The 17,612-nt window shown below is 38.9% G+C and overlaps 1 protein-coding gene across 1 annotated transcript; it reads right to left on the bottom strand.

Annotated features, from left to right (window-relative positions):
- Positions 1-1,541: 1,541 nt before the first annotated feature.
- On the bottom strand, positions 1,542-17,525 carry slc7a9 (solute carrier family 7 member 9). The gene is made up of 13 exons (XM_034581277.1): positions 17,229-17,525; positions 16,288-16,410; positions 11,122-11,269; positions 8,646-8,888; positions 8,144-8,269; positions 7,965-8,064; positions 6,184-6,228; positions 5,801-5,924; positions 4,896-4,999; positions 4,415-4,511; positions 4,137-4,286; positions 3,550-3,724; positions 1,542-3,355 (listed from the first exon to the last, which is right to left on the bottom strand). Exons 1-13 carry the CDS (start codon positions 17,307-17,309, stop codon positions 3,294-3,296), a joined length of 1,578 nt encoding a protein of 525 aa, XP_034437168.1. The 5' UTR covers positions 17,310-17,525; the 3' UTR covers positions 1,542-3,293.
- Between the last annotated feature and the right edge of the window lie 87 nt (positions 17,526-17,612).

The following is a 17,612-nucleotide window of genomic DNA, read 5'->3' as shown; positions in this document are numbered from 1 at the left end:
AATGGAGGAAAACAGGTCATGTTGACAAAACAGACTCCTCTGCTGGATGTTCTTTTCCCACCTGTATTTGGAAAATATTATTTTCCCCTCTGACTTTACTCCGCCTGCAGGTGACAAAATCAATGAGTGGATTTTTAACAACCACTTAACACATAAACTCTGAAATTACACTTCTAGAAGGCACTTCTTCCCATTTAGTCTAATATAAATCAAAATTGGCACAAATATGATGTAAACCTTGACTTCAGGAACAATTCATACCGAACCAAATTCAAAAAGAGACCAAATACGTTTCTCTCCCTGGAGTCTCACTTTCTGATCATATAAAAACAATCAGATGAATCACAGACTTCACTTGTAGCATATGTTCATTAGCGGCACATTATAATACAGTTTTTGGAAAGGTCGCTGAATGATTGCAAGGTTCTAAACCAAATGCAAATTCAGTAACTGATTGGAAAAGCACCGTAATGTGATTAAAATGATATGCAGATGAGTTCTCATCAGAGCGGCCTATCCATTAATGAGATGATATTTCAGTGTACTGTGTGTGTGTGTGTGTGTGTGTGTGTGTGTGTGTGTGTGTGTGTGTGTGTGTGTGTGTGTGTGTGTGTGTGTGTGTGTGTGTGTGTGTGTGTGTGTGTGTCCATGGAGGCAAGGCTACAAGCATATGTATAGAATGTGTGTATGTTAGAGTGCACATTCACTGTCACGGGAACATTCAATCAATCTACCACTGCTCTTTACTGCAAAGTTTGATTAAGACATGCATTAATTAACAGATGGAGCTTACATGACCAGTTCCTCTACTGTTAGGAAAGTTTAGAGACAAATGTGTGTGTATGACCATGTGGAATTTTACTAGTCAGGAATGAGTTTTAATTCAGGTTAACATCAACAACTGAGAGAGGAATATTATGTCTTTGACCCCACTAAATATTTATTTTTCACAGATAAATTCAGTTGCTTTACAGATGAAGATTTTGCATTTAAAAAAATCATACAATACACCTCAACACTTGAGGGTCCCCTCTAAACCTCTAAAGTTCAAATTATCCAAAATTTCACAGAAAACCAACCACTAAATAAATATTGTGATAACGATTTTTCCTCTATATTTTCCAATCAATCATCACATGACTGTTGACCGGATTTATCAGGTGACCCTTGGGATGGTTCCAACCTCCAGCTTGGGAACCATTTTAACCACATTAAAATAACAAACTTTATCTAAGGTAGATGAACTAGCTCCACGTCAACTTACTTAAACATTGCATCAGTGTTAACTAACAATTCCAAAATGATTATATCTCAGCTGTAGGACACATAATACTGCAGAACCAATGCTTTTACTTTGATACTTTGAGCACATTTTCCTGATGTCACTTCTATACTTTCACTCAGGATTTTAAATGCAGGACTTAATTTACGTAATTGGATATTTGTGCATTGTTGTATTGGTATTTAAATGTTTATTTCACCAATAATCAATTGAAATAGAAAATAGAAAATGTCAAGAAAGATGTGTGTGTGTTTTTTGTTTGACAGGAATAAAACGTGATATTTATTTAGCAAGCTGATATTCATGGGGCTGAACAGAGCTATACATCACCCTACATCATCAGCTTTAGAATAAATCATGCCCCACCTATTACAAACAAGTTGACTCATTCTGTAACACTATCAAACCTCAAACTCCACTGCCGTTTAATCGAGAATTGTCTTGCATCATCTCATACGCACCAAAACCTGATAGAGACAGAGCTATTTTATTAAACTTAAATTTCAAAAGATGATAAATGTTCTTTCTTTCATCCTGAGACTCAACGCCCATTAGATAATGATGAAACCGAATGTAACTGCAAAATTTCAAAATGAGTCCCAAATTTTTGGGGAAGGGGATGAATCCTGGGTATTTGTGTAAATGTGCGATGAATCATAAATCTAACGTTGAGCTTGATCAATTCCAGGAGAGTTCTGTATTTTGTCAGTATTTATTCAGTCTTCATGTGGGACCTGTTTGTTCGATTCTGCAGGACGACAGCTTTCTTTACCAAAATTCCCCCAGAGCCAAGCACGACGGGCGACACAACCCCACATGCTGCTTCCACAGACAGTTCCAGTCGTCATTTGGCAGAAGTTACTGAGCAGTTTATCTGAAAATCCTCCCGCTCAGCAAAGCCAATGCAAATTTACTGGCACTACTGGAGAAAATCATTTCTTTTACACCAGGGATTGCACATGGGAAATCATAGATTAACTCTGGTATGTAGCGTTAAGTGCCACTAGAGGGCAACAAAGACCAAATCAAATCTCTGTGAGTACTGAACCAAAAATTCATTCACTGGCTCTGAAACTTTATTGTCCCTCCGCAGGTTTCCTCGTGTGGATTCATTCAATCTTCTGTGTTCTAAATTTTGCAGTACTAATTGTATCCAAAGTGTTATCCATAATTTTCATCGCCGTGTTTTTGAAAGGGGATTTTCAGTGGACGTTATGCAAAGCACATGCAACTAAAACACCTCATAACCAACACATCCACTTGGCTGTATTCTTATGAGTTACACCCCATGAAAGACATTATTTACAATTATGATAAATCAGCAGTCAAATATTTTGTGGATTCACAAATTGATTATTTGTCGGGTCCACTTCACGCTCACAAAGATTTATACTTTTAATAAACACCAGGTTACACAATGCAGTACTGTTCCAATATATTCCAGTGTGAAAGGAGAGAGAGCATCGTTAAATAATATACAAACATCATTAAGTAAACATGTTTCCGCATCTTGGTGCATGATCTGCCGAACATTTGTGTCATATCCTTAATGCATTTAAAATGTTTTTACTGTTTCCCTTTGCTCGAGTGCAGATTTTGCGCATATCTAAATCTTTGGCACTGTTGTCATTGACTACATAAGGAAATAGTTTAACGTGACAGCTTAGCTTTAAGTGCAGGGAAAGTAAAATTCGACCAAACATTCAGTCGCAGTCGACGAGATTAAATGGAGGCTACTTCTTCATATGGAGAGAGACATCACCAGGTTATGGTCTGTCTGGCTGGGTTGTTCTATCTATTTACAGGAGTAACCTGGTAGACGAGTTCATGAAAACAGTACGTGCACTTTTACTTTTGTCACACAGATATTTAACGGGAGTCAGGTCAGATTTTTGACTGTGGCCCAGCTCCAGCTCCAGGAGCCAAATCTCCGGCCCACTGTTTCCAAAACCAGACCCAACATTTCACAACAAGCAGCAGAAATTGCCCTGGTTCTCACTCGTGTCCGTTCTCATTCAATTTTCTCAGGAGGAACAACCTCCATCAGCAGCTGCAGATGCATAGTAATAGGCCCTGCAGGGGAGTAGAGGTCAAAGATCATATCAGCACTGGTAAGGTTCACCATGGGGTCAGCACAACGTGACACTGCATGTCATCCATCTGTTTTCTACCTTTTTTTTTTTATTAAATTTTATTCTAATGATTATGAGCCAGTAGAAATATTTCAGAAGCTTAGAATTTCAGTAATAAAAACAAAGTACGCTTACTCATGAGTGTGCGAGCCCATTTGACCTTCACGTGGACGAAAGGGTAGTAGAGGAGAAATCCGCTGAAGATGAAGATAGCACAGTAGAGGTATTCCAGTTCTGGCTTATCAATGATGGGGGCCAGGACTAAGTAGCAGGACACCAGCACCATTATTACTGGCAGGACAATCGGCACCTTCAAGTAATCACAGAGTTACACAGGATAAAGTGTTTAGTTTTTATTTGTACTTCTACCCTGGGATGCAGAATAAAGAAAGTATATTGATTATTCCAGGATAATATGGAAATATTTAATTTAACTGTGTTCTGTTATTGTATACTTTAGCTATTTTTTAATTTGATGTGTTTGCTATTAATGCTCGTGGGTGATAATGCCAGTGTTGTCTAAATGTGTCTAGACATTAAATTATCCAAATCAACGACAATATAAATATAAATTTACAACAATGTAAATTGCTATTAATATAGATACAATATAAATTGTATAAATTATTTTGTATGTTTTGTAATTAAATACAGTAATGCAAAAATAGAAATAGCTGCTGGGATGAAATAATACAAGAGGAACGATCTCCGGAGAGCTTCACCTTCAGTGGTCTATGGAGCTCCTTCCTAGTGAATCGCATCACTATGAGAGCCAGTGACGTCAGACCATAAAACATCCACTGAGCAAAGCTGAAGTAGTTGATGAGGGTGTTAATGTCTGCTGGGACAATGTAGAAAATAGCCAGAAACCCCTAAAACATGAAACAGGAAGTTTTAGGGAGGGCATTTTATTTACCTAAACTTATCTGGATAGCAACACAGTGAATGACCATGCAAAAATGAAAAAAGTAAAGTAGTAAAATTAAACACATCGACTCACGTTGAATATGAGAGCAGGTGATGGGGTGTAGCGCCTTAGACTAATATAGGATAGAAGTTTCACCATGTGACCCTCTCTACCAGCCACATAGGCCAGTCTGGGGAGAGAGAAAGACATAAATATGTTTTATGATGTTGAATACTCTTTTTGTTTTATGATTTATTTGATGTGCTTATTTACTTATTTAGTTTTGGTTATTTTGCTTTATTCCATGTCAATATGTGAATCGAAAAGTATTGCACATGAGTTTTACGGGATTGCCTAACTGAACAGATGAACTATATAATATCAACTTATGTTATGGCACTTTCATATGAATTGTTACATACAATTCAAACAATAAAAACTTGTTTTTCCATCTCTAATACATAAGAACATTCTCACTTTGTTTGTGCTTTTTGTCTCATACACAAATAAACACACTACACAGTTCTACAAACACATGACATTTTTGTGGTTCCTTTATAATGTGACTTTTTACCTGCCAGCAGTGAAGCAACTTCCATTGGCAGAACCAAACGTGGAAAAGACAACAAAGAGCGGAATGATCCACGACATTGGGTGAAGAACTCTGTCTCCAAAAGTCTGAGGAGGCACACAGGTGAATAGGGTTATTCATATCACTTTATGAAACCATTATTAGGTGCATTATCTTTTTGTTAAAATTTTGCTGAAATGTTATGTTTAAATAAATGTCTAATTAAACGATGTGCTAGTATGCAGGAAATTACAAAACCAGAATCTGAACGTTGGAGGAGGGCAGGTTCAAATTTCTGAGTCAGAGGATTTTGCATATCAGAAAATACTCGGACCATGGCAATTTTTTGTGTTTTTAGGAATAAGATGTTGTAAAATTCTGGATGATGAATGATATATCAACAAACCATTTTGTAAAGCCCTTTGGGATATGGACAGAAAATTTCCCTTTTTCTTTCACAATTGGTTGTTGATACAAGGGATTGACCATGTTTGCATCTGATAACATTGTGCAGAAGAGAAAGTTTTACAACTGTGATGACAATGATTAAGGTGCAGAGAGCTGTGTTGTTACTTATTGACAGAAGCAAATAGGCAAAGTGTAGTAAAAAAAGTTTTCTTTCCACTAGTTTAAAGGACATATATAGAAGAAAAACAGCCCAAAATCTTGGGATTGTCCAGTGCATGAAAGAAATATCTTTGTCTGTGGCATCTCAGGTCCACAAGGGTAAGTGTGTAGAATTTAGGGACATCTAGTGGTGGAGTTGCATATTGCAGCTGAATACCCCTCCTCTTCCAAACATGACAGAGAACCTGTGGTAGCTTTCAGTTGTCATAAAAACTCAAAAGGTGTTTAGTTTGTCCACTTTGGATACTGTAACTACTGTGACTCCATGGCAGCCTTCTTACCACAGCAACAGCTGGAGACTGCAGCAGTTCAGTGGTCGTCATAACAGTGAAGTAAGAGACGTTGACCAACACATAGCAAACAGAAACCAAGGGGATCCCAATGAGAATGGCCAGTGGCAGGTTCCTGAGAGACATTAACAAAAACATCATATTACAGAGGGAATCTTTTAACAGGAAATTCTCTATTCAAAAACTCACTTTGTTCAGTGTTCCTGAATGAACTGTGGTGCACTTAATTATAGTGTAACTAAATTACTTTTTATTCTGACTATTAACTAATTTCAATAAAAAATACATCGTATTTTATCTAAGTTCAGACTTGAATTGTAGAGGGACACTAAAAACTACAAAAAAATGTATTTGACAATGAGTCCTTGTCCTACCTGTATGGGTCTTTCAGCTCCTCTGTGATAAAATTCAGTTGATTCCTGAGAAAACAAATAGAGGGTTACTCTGAAAGTACCATCCTGCTAATAAAGGCCAAGCCAAGATGAAATAATTAAAATCTACAAATCTGTATAGTTTTTTAATGATGAGCTTATCTTCTCTGCAAGACCTTTAAAGGCTGGACCGCCCTCCTCTGCACAGCAGTGTGTACTTAACACGTATAGTTTTACTTGCAGTGCTGACCCTATGGAAGGAATCGCTGTAATCCCTCCTCAGCATCTTCAGTGTCAGTGACATGGTATTTAATGTGACATTTCACACAGGCTTTACCCTCTAATTGGCCCTATTGGTACAAAAGGTTAAAACCTGACACTTGCTTTCACCGCTGCAATCCCAGCAGGAGTCAGTCACCTATTCAAGCCCCCTCAGAGAAAGTGACCGGCGACTGTGACTGCACACAGTCAGGTAACAATGCTCTGCGCCAGGATAAAGATGGCGGGAGGCCACGTAGAAACTCCCAGCTTGTCACAGCACCGGAGATACAGGCATTGCTGTGGAAAGCCTGCAGTCAGACATATCAAAATAACTCACCTGTGACTGACTCAGAGGAGAATGTCATCCATAATGCTCAGTGACTGAGACACTCCAGCAACCATGCTTATCAGGGAGGTGGTGGTGACAGGCTTCACCTGCTGGTGCTCTGTGATGCACAAACAACTCTCTAAACCAACACTGACATATTTTACTGTACAAGCACAGACTCAGTAAAGATTAAAAAACACCCTTTGAGTATAGTCATGGATAGTATTGTCTAATATGCAGAGGGAACAACTGAGGGAACTGCTGCCATTAAAGGAAACATATTCTGCTCATATACAGGTTCATAATTTGGGTGATTGTTTGAAAAGGTTACAGTTCTGAAAATGCATCACTTTCCTCAAACTCTCCATTGCCGTTGCGCCTCTTTTCAGCCTCTGTCTGAAATTCTCGGGTCAGCTCCTGTCTCCTTAAGGCCCTCCTCCAGATAAAGCCCAGTCTGCTCTGATTGGCCAGCTGGCTCACTCGGTTGTGATTGGTCATCCAGCACTGGGTAAGAAAAGTCAGCCTGTGCTCTCACTTTACCTGACTTTGTTTGGGGTGTGCCAGACTAGCTGCTAGGTGTACATTATGTAAATGTGGGGCATGACATCACAATGATGCAGAAGTATCGGTCAGACGTACTGACAAAGTATTTCAGGGGCAGTCTTTTGTGGGGGAGACTTTGTTTACCTGCATATGTTTTAACTTTAACACACTAGAGGAAAGAAAAACTGAAAAAGTATTATAGGCTGTCTCCTTTATATCTAGAAGGGCCTTGATGATTGCTGTCAATGAGGCTGACTATACAATGGTGTATGTGGGCTCAAAAAGCCTGGTATCTGATCACCCTGTTTCTGTGAACTCATAATGTGGAATACGACCTGCTCTGGAGACAACAATAAGTGTGACTCAGGGTAGAAGCCACACATCTGAGGAAAAGTGCAAGAGGCAAGACAGCAGCTGAAAGGCAGGGTCATGTTCTGTTGTGTTTCTGTGTCCTTTGTGCAAAGAAAAAAACAGTGTGCCACTACCACATGAAAAAAAGACCACAACATGGATGCTGAGTGGGGTCACAGTGCTCCTCATATCGAGTCGGTACAGCGCGAAAAGGCCCTTCCGTGCATTGCTTTGTGGGAGAGCAGGGTCAAACCTGTTCAGCATGTTAAAATGAAACAATGAAGTGAAGTGTGACTGTTACCATCCATCATAAGCCCAAAGCCCATTATAAAATGCAAGTCCAAATCCTCCAAAGGACGATGACGCACCATCAAACGTATTTGACAAAGTCTCAGTGTTTCCTGCAAAGATACAAAGAATTAATCATATTTTTTAAACTGGGCTGCAGATTAAAGACACTGATAGTAGAAGTAAACCCACCTTGAGCCAACATAACCATGCCAGCTACCACTATGACGAGGATGATGAAGAGTTTAGCTGCAGTGAAGACGTTCTGCACGTAGTTCGCCAGTTTGACACTCAGACAGTTGACTGAGACGACCATAACTGAGAAAAAGAAAAAATACAAGATTCTTACTTAGACGTTTGAAATACATGGCATCTCTCAAAGATGATTCATTATTTGTAACACCTCTGTTACCTGCATTTCTTTTTCTAAAGTTTGCGTTTTTCATAATGTTGAGTGCACTGTTGCAGTTTTTATGTAATTTTGTATTTAATGCGGAAACATTTCAGTGGTTAACTGCCTTCAGAACTTTGTATGTTACTCTACAGTACGACATGTTCCTATTGCCTTTTTTTGATGACTGACAAAAACAAAAGACTTTAGTGGCCGGTCCAGTTTTAATACAATAAAATCTATAACAACTACTTACTATACAGATTTTAACCATTAACTCAGAGGGATTAAAGTAAAACTTACCTATGGCTGCTGCTGAAAGACACTTGGTAACAACAACGGGAGGAGTGCAGCCGGGGTAGAAAGGGGTGGAGGCGTATTCTGCGAAGCTCAGCGTGATGATGGCGAAGGCGGAGGGCTTCAACACCATGACGGTGGTCCAGGAGTAAAGGTAGGCGACAAGGGGGCCAAACCCTTCCATTAAATATGAATAATCTCCTCCTGATTTGGTGATCATGGTGCCGAGCTCAGCGTAGCACAGCGCTCCTGGAGACACACGTACACACCCAAAGAAGAGGGGAGATAACAGAGGGGGATTATATTCAAACTCATACCCTCACAGTTAAAACCAGTACTTTTAAGATTATACATTTATTTTAATAGCATCAAACCCAAGCTGAATAATGCAACCGCAATTGATGACTATGAGACTAAACACTAAACTATTGCTAATTTCGTCTAGTGTTATTTTTTTTTTTAAAGGCAGCAAAAGTTCGGTAGACTTTACAAAAGAAATAGTGAAAATTAATCAATTTTGTTCAGGAGATATTTTCCTATTTTTCAAGATGATCAAAGTTTCTTTGGTTTTATGGCAATGGAAAAATAAGCACAACCCGGGCACGTTGACCTGACTCCATTACATGCGGTAAAAAATATTTATTGCTTTTTAGTGTGTCAACGATTTGCCAGACTTGCAATCCAACCAATAAACTTTAACATTTACCACCATCATAATAAAGGACACAGAGTCCCACATATCTAGATTCTGAGTTCTTAAAGTGCAGCTTTGCTCCATTGGAAATCATGACATTTTTACATTTAAAAAACAACAATGATTAATATTTTTGTTGATAAATGTCGAAACACACCGACTGAACAGTTCAACAGCTATTTAGCTCTGTTTGTTTTGTCCGTTTCTCTGCATTTAGCTATTCTGTCCACTGGGGCCCTTCAGTCATGGAATTATGACTTACAGCTTTTTTACAAGGACAAAGATCACCAGGGTAGGTTTTTCTCTGCACTGTCCCAAAGTGCTCTCTCTTTGAGGGAACTGCTCGGTTTCTCTCTGTAATATTGTAAGGTCTCAAATTCGCCTTGAAATAATGCATCTTATTTGGTGCTACACAAATACATTTTGAATTGAAAAACAAGTACTGTGAGCAAGTTGCTTCCTCTGAGAGACATTTCCAATCTTCTCCCTGCACAGTTTGACCTGCTGATTTGTTTTTCAGTGTTTCCTTCCTCTGAACCTCTCTCTTCTCGTGTTTTTGTCCGAGTTCCATCCTTGTCTGTCTGTGTCTTCACCTAGAGACTGAGACACGACCACTCCCCAAGAGTGAAGTAAAGTCATCCTGATCGCCTCCCGGTGGCCGGCTGTTGTATAAGTCATAAACATGGGACATGGACATGGGCCAAATTAAAAGTTAAAGTAAACATCAAATAAAAGCTTTTGGGAATTTAGTGTTAATTTTTCAAATAGCCTTGGTTTTAATTAGATATTTGAAGCTGTAAAAATAGGGTGAAACGTCATGATTGACACCTGAGACTCACTCGCGATTCGTTGAGTGTGTCTATCAGTGGGACCTTGATACTTCAACTCAACTCCACGATAAATTTATGTTAAATGTGTATGATTGTGACACCACCATCCAGGATATCTTAACTATTGGAGATACGTCATCCATCTTTATTTCTTTTACCATTGCCCTCAAAAATCCCCTGTACACCTACCTACTGAATTCAGCAATTGATGCCAGCCCTCCAACCCATATATCGTTTGTAGCCTTTGTAGTTAGACGTGCTGCTTCTCAACCTTGCAACATGAAAGTATTTCCCTGCTCCACTTGCTAATCCCTGTTTTTGTTGGTGTTTAGAATCATCCTGTTCACTCGTGTAACACTCACCACACTTAGCTTGCCTCGCCCTGCCCTACTTTGGCTTGATTCTCTGCCTGCCTGTGCCTGGACTCTGGACTGTGGATCTTAGAAAAGTCACCTCAGTTCTAGAAGCTAAACCTGAAAATCTGTCTGTCTGTTCCTATTCATCTCCTGTTATCAGTTATGGTATCAAATTCTTTTAAACTCCTTGTCTCTGTTTCTTGTCTCCTGGTTCATCAACATTGAGTTCAGCCTAAAACCAGAATCCTTACTCTCTCTGGAGGAGGCCATACATTAACATGAGTTATAATCAGATATAAATGCAACAGAAGTAAGAAGGTAAGAATGAAGTATGCTTTAGAATAATAAAGACATGTAATGTTCTATAAAGTAATCTAAAATCCCATAAAAGCAATATCTTACACAGCAGTCTTATCTTTTTATATGTGTCTTTTATGGTCTTTTGTACATACTGTCCCACAGTGGAGAAAAACCAATAAGTCCAGTTCCTGTAATCCCACTTAAATTCTCACCATATACTCATACATGAGGGGAGGGTATTAAACCTTTCTCCCATCTGATGCTGTATTTAAGTGATGTATTGATTTGCAGTGTGTTCTCACCCACAGTGGCTAACACGCCACAGGCAGCCCAGATGAGGAGGCAGGGCCCCACAGCTCCAGAGTACAGCAGAACAGACTTCGGAGAAATGAAGATCCCAGAGCCGATCATCGTCCCAACAATCAGACAGATGCCACTCAGCAGTCCAACCTGACCAAGCACACACAGAGCAAAAGGAAAATGTTATTAAATGCTCATATTTGAGCTCTCTTGATTGTTATATATTTAGTGAATTTCAGCAGAAATCATTTTCCAATATTCTGGGATTGATGCTGTGATTTTGTATTATATTCATCAACTCTCTCTTGAGTTGGTGGAGAACAAACCAGAGCCATAAGGCAAGTGAAGATCAGACTCACATTCACACCAGTTCACCAAACTCAACACGTCATGTGGACAGATTGGAGATAGACTTGGTTTCTATGTTATAAACACCTCAACCACACGCACTTGATGAGCCAGAAGTTAGAAATCACTCATGGCAGCTTTAAGTTTGTTTGACTTTTTGCTTTTCATTAAAGCTGCCCTGTGTATGATTATTTGGGGATGATTTACCAAAGGGAGCCATGCACGGCTGCTGACAGTGTTCATTTTGGGTCTTTTCTTACAGTTTTTACCAGCCCTGTCAATAATTTACTGCTCCTCTCTGTGTCTCTATCATTCGCACTGTGCACTGCCAACCAAATTGAGCCAAACTGAGCGTGTACCGCCACCTCCTCCACCTCTCCATTTATTGTCTAAGATAAAAAATTCTATTGTTTTTACACGTGTCCGATGATACTGTTTGAGTGTGTGTGAGTGTGTCAGCGAAAGAGAGTGAAAGAAGTGTGCACAAGGTCAGTGTGTGTATGTATGGGTGTGTGTGTGTGTGTGTGTGTGTGTGGCGCTGTTACCTTTCCCACAAATTTCGGGACTATCATAAAGAAGCTACTTAAATCATTTATTGTTATCACCTGCTTATAGTGATGAATTTGATCTGGAAGTGATCACGATAAGCAGTTTCCACTGTAGTAGAATTTTGTTGGGGGGCGGCACGAAATTTGACAGGGAACCATTAAATTGTATGATCAGCTATGGAGACTGCAAAAAGACCAAAGTTTAGTCTTAAGTTTAGACAGTCTAGTTTAGACTCTAAACATGTGTATGATGTGTCTGTGATGGTGCTGGAGGTTTGTACTTCAACCTTATTACTTATGTGTAGGCACAGTTTACACATTCTTTATAATTTTGATGAAAAAATAATCCTTTGAAGATTGAAATGATCTGGTTTGGTAGCATTTGGTTCAATGCCCCCAGGTCCCTTTCACCCGGGCCCCTCAAAGTCCCTGAAATGCCCCTGATATTAATCATTAATATAAATTAATATATCACTCATATGAAACTTTGAAGCAGCCCTAACCAATAAACAAATTTGGTTTTACAGCAACAACATCATTGTTTTGTTTCACAATGTTTTTGGCCACAACCAACAACTTTATTTAAAACTCTTAGAAATCACCTGTATGTCAACTGTCCAGACCCAAACCGCAGAAAGACAGAGTAAGCAACTTCTTGGTGAACATAGTATAAAAATGTTCACTCAGAGAAAAAAGACAACAAGGGGAGGAAAAATTGGATGTGTATCAAGAGGAGAGAGAATCTTTAATTTTAGGTTTAATGAGTTACTTAATATAAAGCAGAAAAACATTGTTCTGCTCTGCCTGAAATGTTCAAGAAGATGTGTTTACAGAAATATTTCAGGTCATGTGGATCTCTTGATACATGTGTAACTGTTTCTTATTTAATTGATTAATAACTGATGCTTGATTTGGCTTCTAGACCCATTAACCGTGTGGCAAACAATTTGCTCTATACTCAAATGCCTCAACAACTGTTGGATGGATTGGCATGACAATTTGTACAGAGATTCATGAACTCAAGATCCTTAATGCTAATGACTTTGGTATCTTTTCATCTATAGGTCAACAATTGTCCAATATTTTTGTTTAAGACACAATAATAACAAAACTAATGACATTATTCTGCAATTATTTTGTTTTATCGCTAACTAGAAGGGCACTCTTTAGAGCACACACCTCCAACAAGGCTGAACAGTTTCCGTATGAAACCACATTTTAATTTACTAGATCCACATTTTTATTTGGATCTTCACCAAATTGCCTCATAAATATCAGTCTCTTCATTTTTTCATCAAGACCCAGGAATTATTCTCTGAGAATCAATAAAAATGTTGGAAAACGTTATCCTGGACCCTTGGCCCTAACCCCCTTACACGGATCTGCACCAAAATGTAATGGTATCCTCCCCCCGACCCATGCCTGCATCCGTCAACCACATTTTGTGGAAATGTGTCCAGTAGTTTAGTCATAATCCTGCTAACTAACAGACAAAAAACCAACACAGACAAAAACACAACATCCTTGGGAGAGGTAATTAACACACATTGGCAGACTTACACATTAGACTAAGACGGGAAACATAAGTATTGCATCCCTGCATCAAAATGTAAATATGGTCAGTACAAGTTAGCATGTTTGAATTTTGCTCAAAGGGTTGTTGTGCATGAAAATCCTCTAAGTGTTTTCTGTAGACTCTTGTTTATCTGAGTGTCTTACTCATTTTTACTTTGAATGGATGCTTCCAATCAAAATCCATCCCCCACACATACATGTGACACAGATTTAATCATGATGAGTTCCTTTTTCCTTCTCAGCTAACCTGATATGTAAATTCACCTCATGGCCTGTGGGGTTTATGGGGCCAGGAAAGCACCAGTGAGTGGATCACTGCGGAGCTAATGTGTGCAGATGGTTGCAGTGGTACTGCCTGGTACTCTGTCCCAACCCCCATCTCTGTGAAAATGTACTGGTGGGGCTGATCCTGGTGTGTGAACAACTAATGTTGTTTATTGTCTAAGATAAAAAATTCTATTGTTTTTACACGTGTCCGATGATACTGTTTGAGTGTGTGTGAGTGTGTCAGCGAAAGAGAGTGAAAGAAGTGTGCACAAGGTCAGTGTGTGTATGTATGGGTGTGTGTGTGTGTGTGTGTGTGTGTGTGTGTGTGTGTGTGTGTGTGTGTGGCGCTGTTACCTTTCCCACAAATTTCGGGACTATCATAAAGAAGCTACTTAAATCGTTTATTGTTATCACCTGCTTATAGTGATGAATTTGATCTGGACGTGATCACGATAAGCAGTTTCCACTGTAGTAGAATTTTGTTGGGGGGCGGCACGAAATTTGACAGGGAACCATTAAATTGTATGATCAGCTATGGAGACTGCAAAAAGACCAAAGTTTAGTCTTAAGTTTAGACAGTCTAGTTTAGACTCTAAACATGTGTATGATGTGTCTGTGATGGTGCTGGAGGTTTGTACTTCAACCTTATTACTTATGTGTAGGCACAGTTTACACATTCTTTATAATTTTGATGAAAAAATAATCCTTTGAAGATTGAAATGATCTGGTTTGGTAGCATTTGGTTCAATGCCCCCAGGTCCCTTTCACCCGGGCCCCTCAAAGTCCCTGAAATGCCCCTGATATTAATCATTAATATAAATTAATATATCACTCATATGAAACTTTGAAGCAGCCCTAACCAATAAACAAATTTGGTTTTACAGCAACAACATCATTGTTTTGTTTCACAATGTTTTTGGCCACAACCAACAACTTTATTTAAAACTCTTAGAAATCACCTGTATGTCAACTGTCCAGACCCAAACCGCAGAAAGACAGAGTAAGCAACTTCTTGGTGAACATAGTATAAAAATGTTCACTCAGAGAAAAAAGACAACAAGGGGAGGAAAAATTGGATGTGTATCAAGAGGAGAGAGAATCTTTAATTTTAGGTTTAATGAGTTACTTAATATAAAGCAGAAAAACATTGTTCTGCTCTGCCTGAAATGTTCAAGAAGATGTGTTTACAGAAATATTTCAGGTCATGTGGATCTCTTGATACATGTGTAACTGTTTCTTATTTAATTGATTAATAACTGATGCTTGATTTGGCTTCTAGACCCATTAACCGTGTGGCAAACAATTTGCTCTATACTCAAATGCCTCAACAACTGTTGGATGGATTGGCATGACAATTTGTACAGAGATTCATGAACTCAAGATCCTTAATGCTAATGACTTTGGTATCTTTTCATCTATAGGTCAACAATTGTCCAATATTTTTGTTTAAGACACAATAATAACAAAACTAATGACATTATTCTGCAATTATTTTTGTTTTATCGCTAACTAGAAGGGCACTCTTTAGAGCACACACCTCCAACAAGGCTGAACAGTTTCCGTATGAAACCACATTTTAATTTACTAGATCCACATTTTTATTTGGATCTTCACCAAATTGCCTCATAAATATCAGTCTCTTCATTTTTTCATCAAGACCCAGGAATTATTCTCTGAGAATCAATAAAAATGTTGGAAAACGTTATCCTGGACCCTTGGCCCTAACCCCCTTACACGGATCTGCACCAAAATGTAATGGTATCCTCCCCCCAACCCATGCCTGCATCCGTCCACCACATTTTGTGGAAATGTGTCCAGTAGTTTAGTCATAATCCTGCTAACTAACAGACAAAAAACCAACACAGACAAAAACACAACATCCTTGGGAGAGGTAATTAACACACATTGGCAGACTTACACATTAGACTAAGACGGGAAACATAAGTATTGCATCCCTGCATCAAAATGTAAATATGGTCAGTACAAGTTAGCATGTTTGAATTTTGCTCAAAGGGTTGTTGTGCATGAAAATCCTCTAAGTGTTTTCTGTAGACTCTTGTTTATCTGAGTGTCTTACTCATTTTTACTTTGAATGGATGCTTCCAATCAAAATCCATCCCCCACACATACATGTGACACAGATTTAATCATGATGAGTTCCTTTTTCCTTCTCAGCTAACCTGATATGTAAATTCACCTCATGGCCTGTGGGGTTTATGGGGCCAGGAAAGCACCAGTGAGTGGATCACTGCGGAGCTAATGTGTGCAGATGGTTGCAGTGGTACTGCCTGGTACTCTGTCCCAACCCCCATCTCTGTGAAAATGTACTGGTGGGGCTGATCCTGGTGTGTGAACAACTAATGAGACACATTCTCAGGAACAGCCGGACATATCAAGGACAGTCAAACAGATACACACACACACACTCACATCTTTCTGAAGCACAGTGGCCTTAACGGGCTGCTTTTCTTTGGTATGAGCGTCCATGCTGTGGTCAGTGGAGCCATTCTGCGACTCCTTCCCCTTCCTAATGCTGTCGTCATCCATTTCTGTCTGGTAAACCAACCAAAATGCATTAAAATATTACAGTTTCATTTACTTGTATATAACATGTAGGTTGCAAAAGTTAGAAAATCTTATCTTGGCTGTCTTTATAAGGTCATCACCCAGGGTGATAAGATTTAGAGGGGAACACTGTGCCCTGCTGCCAGCGGCCCCAGCATTCCCTCTCTTCTGGTCAAACAATGGGGCTCACACAAGCAGAAGTACCCAGAGAAAATCCACTCCAACGCAAATTTATTTACATTGTTAATCCTCTGATCTCACGGGTGTTTTGTTCCACTACAAGGTGCTGATCCAGATCTGCTGCCCAGATTTTTGACTTTGCACAGTTTTTCTTCAGCTTTTACTAATGAACAGTGGTTCTGAGCCACAGCAGGCGATATATTACAATAATAAGATTTAGGATTTAGGTGTTTTACCTTTTAGAAACACATTGTACAACTTAAAAGCAGCTTTTGTATTCTTATTTTATACCATAAAAGGACAACCATAAATTTGACACACAGAATTTAAATCAAATCACTGCAAATTTCACTCAGGGCATGGATCACAGGGCTATTATTGTTCCATGTGTGTTACGTAACATTTGTTGTGAATTGCGGGTGAGATAAAAATGACCTTAATACTAAAGAAAGGGAAGTTTATCATTACCATCTTGCAACATGACAAACACACTGTCTTGTCAAGAAAGATATGATTTTTTGATATAATAAAAAACTGAATTAAATTTGAAAATCACTCTTTTAACGAGCCACTTGATATATAATAACAAATGAATAAATAAGTATTTCAGCAGATGTTTCACTTACATGTATGTCGGCCTGAAACCACTTCAGTGATGCTCCATGAACTTTAGATGTTTTGTTTGTTTTTTTCAAGCCCAGGTACATTGATTTGACCCCTCTATTGATACTGAGCCAAGTTAAATGAAGGAAAGCAGGAATGTGTGGTGCAAATGAAAACCTGAGCACGCCCCTCCGGTGGGAGGATCCCGGATTCTGATTGGACCTCCTGGAGGAAAAGGGAGGTTGGTGAAGACAGTGAAGGAGAATAAAGGAAAGATAGTTTAGTTTAGAGTTAATGAAATCCACCGATCAGAGCTCAGAGCTGACGTGTTATTTGGGGGGATTTTAGGTTTTACTGTAAGAAAACCAAGTTATAAAGTAATTCAACAATATCAGATCCTAATGAAC

Source organism: Hippoglossus hippoglossus, chromosome 3 (assembly GCF_009819705.1).
Source record: "Hippoglossus hippoglossus isolate fHipHip1 chromosome 3, fHipHip1.pri, whole genome shotgun sequence".
NCBI classification, from domain to species: domain Eukaryota; kingdom Metazoa; phylum Chordata; class Actinopteri; order Pleuronectiformes; family Pleuronectidae; genus Hippoglossus; species Hippoglossus hippoglossus.
This window is presented reverse-complemented; position numbering and strand designations above follow the sequence as displayed.

Coding starts and splice junctions, on each gene's coding strand:
- slc7a9 (XM_034581277.1), bottom strand. CDS start 17,309: ATGTACCTGGGCTTGAAAAAAACAAACAAAACATCTAAAGTTCATGGA. Junction 16,411..17,228: donor GGTTTCAGGCCGACATACAT/GTAAGTGAAACA, acceptor TTGGTTTACCAG/ACAGAAATGGATGACGACAG. Junction 4,287..4,414: donor CACCTGCTCTCATATTCAAC/GTGAGTCGATGT, acceptor TTCATGTTTTAG/GGGTTTCTGGCTATTTTCTA.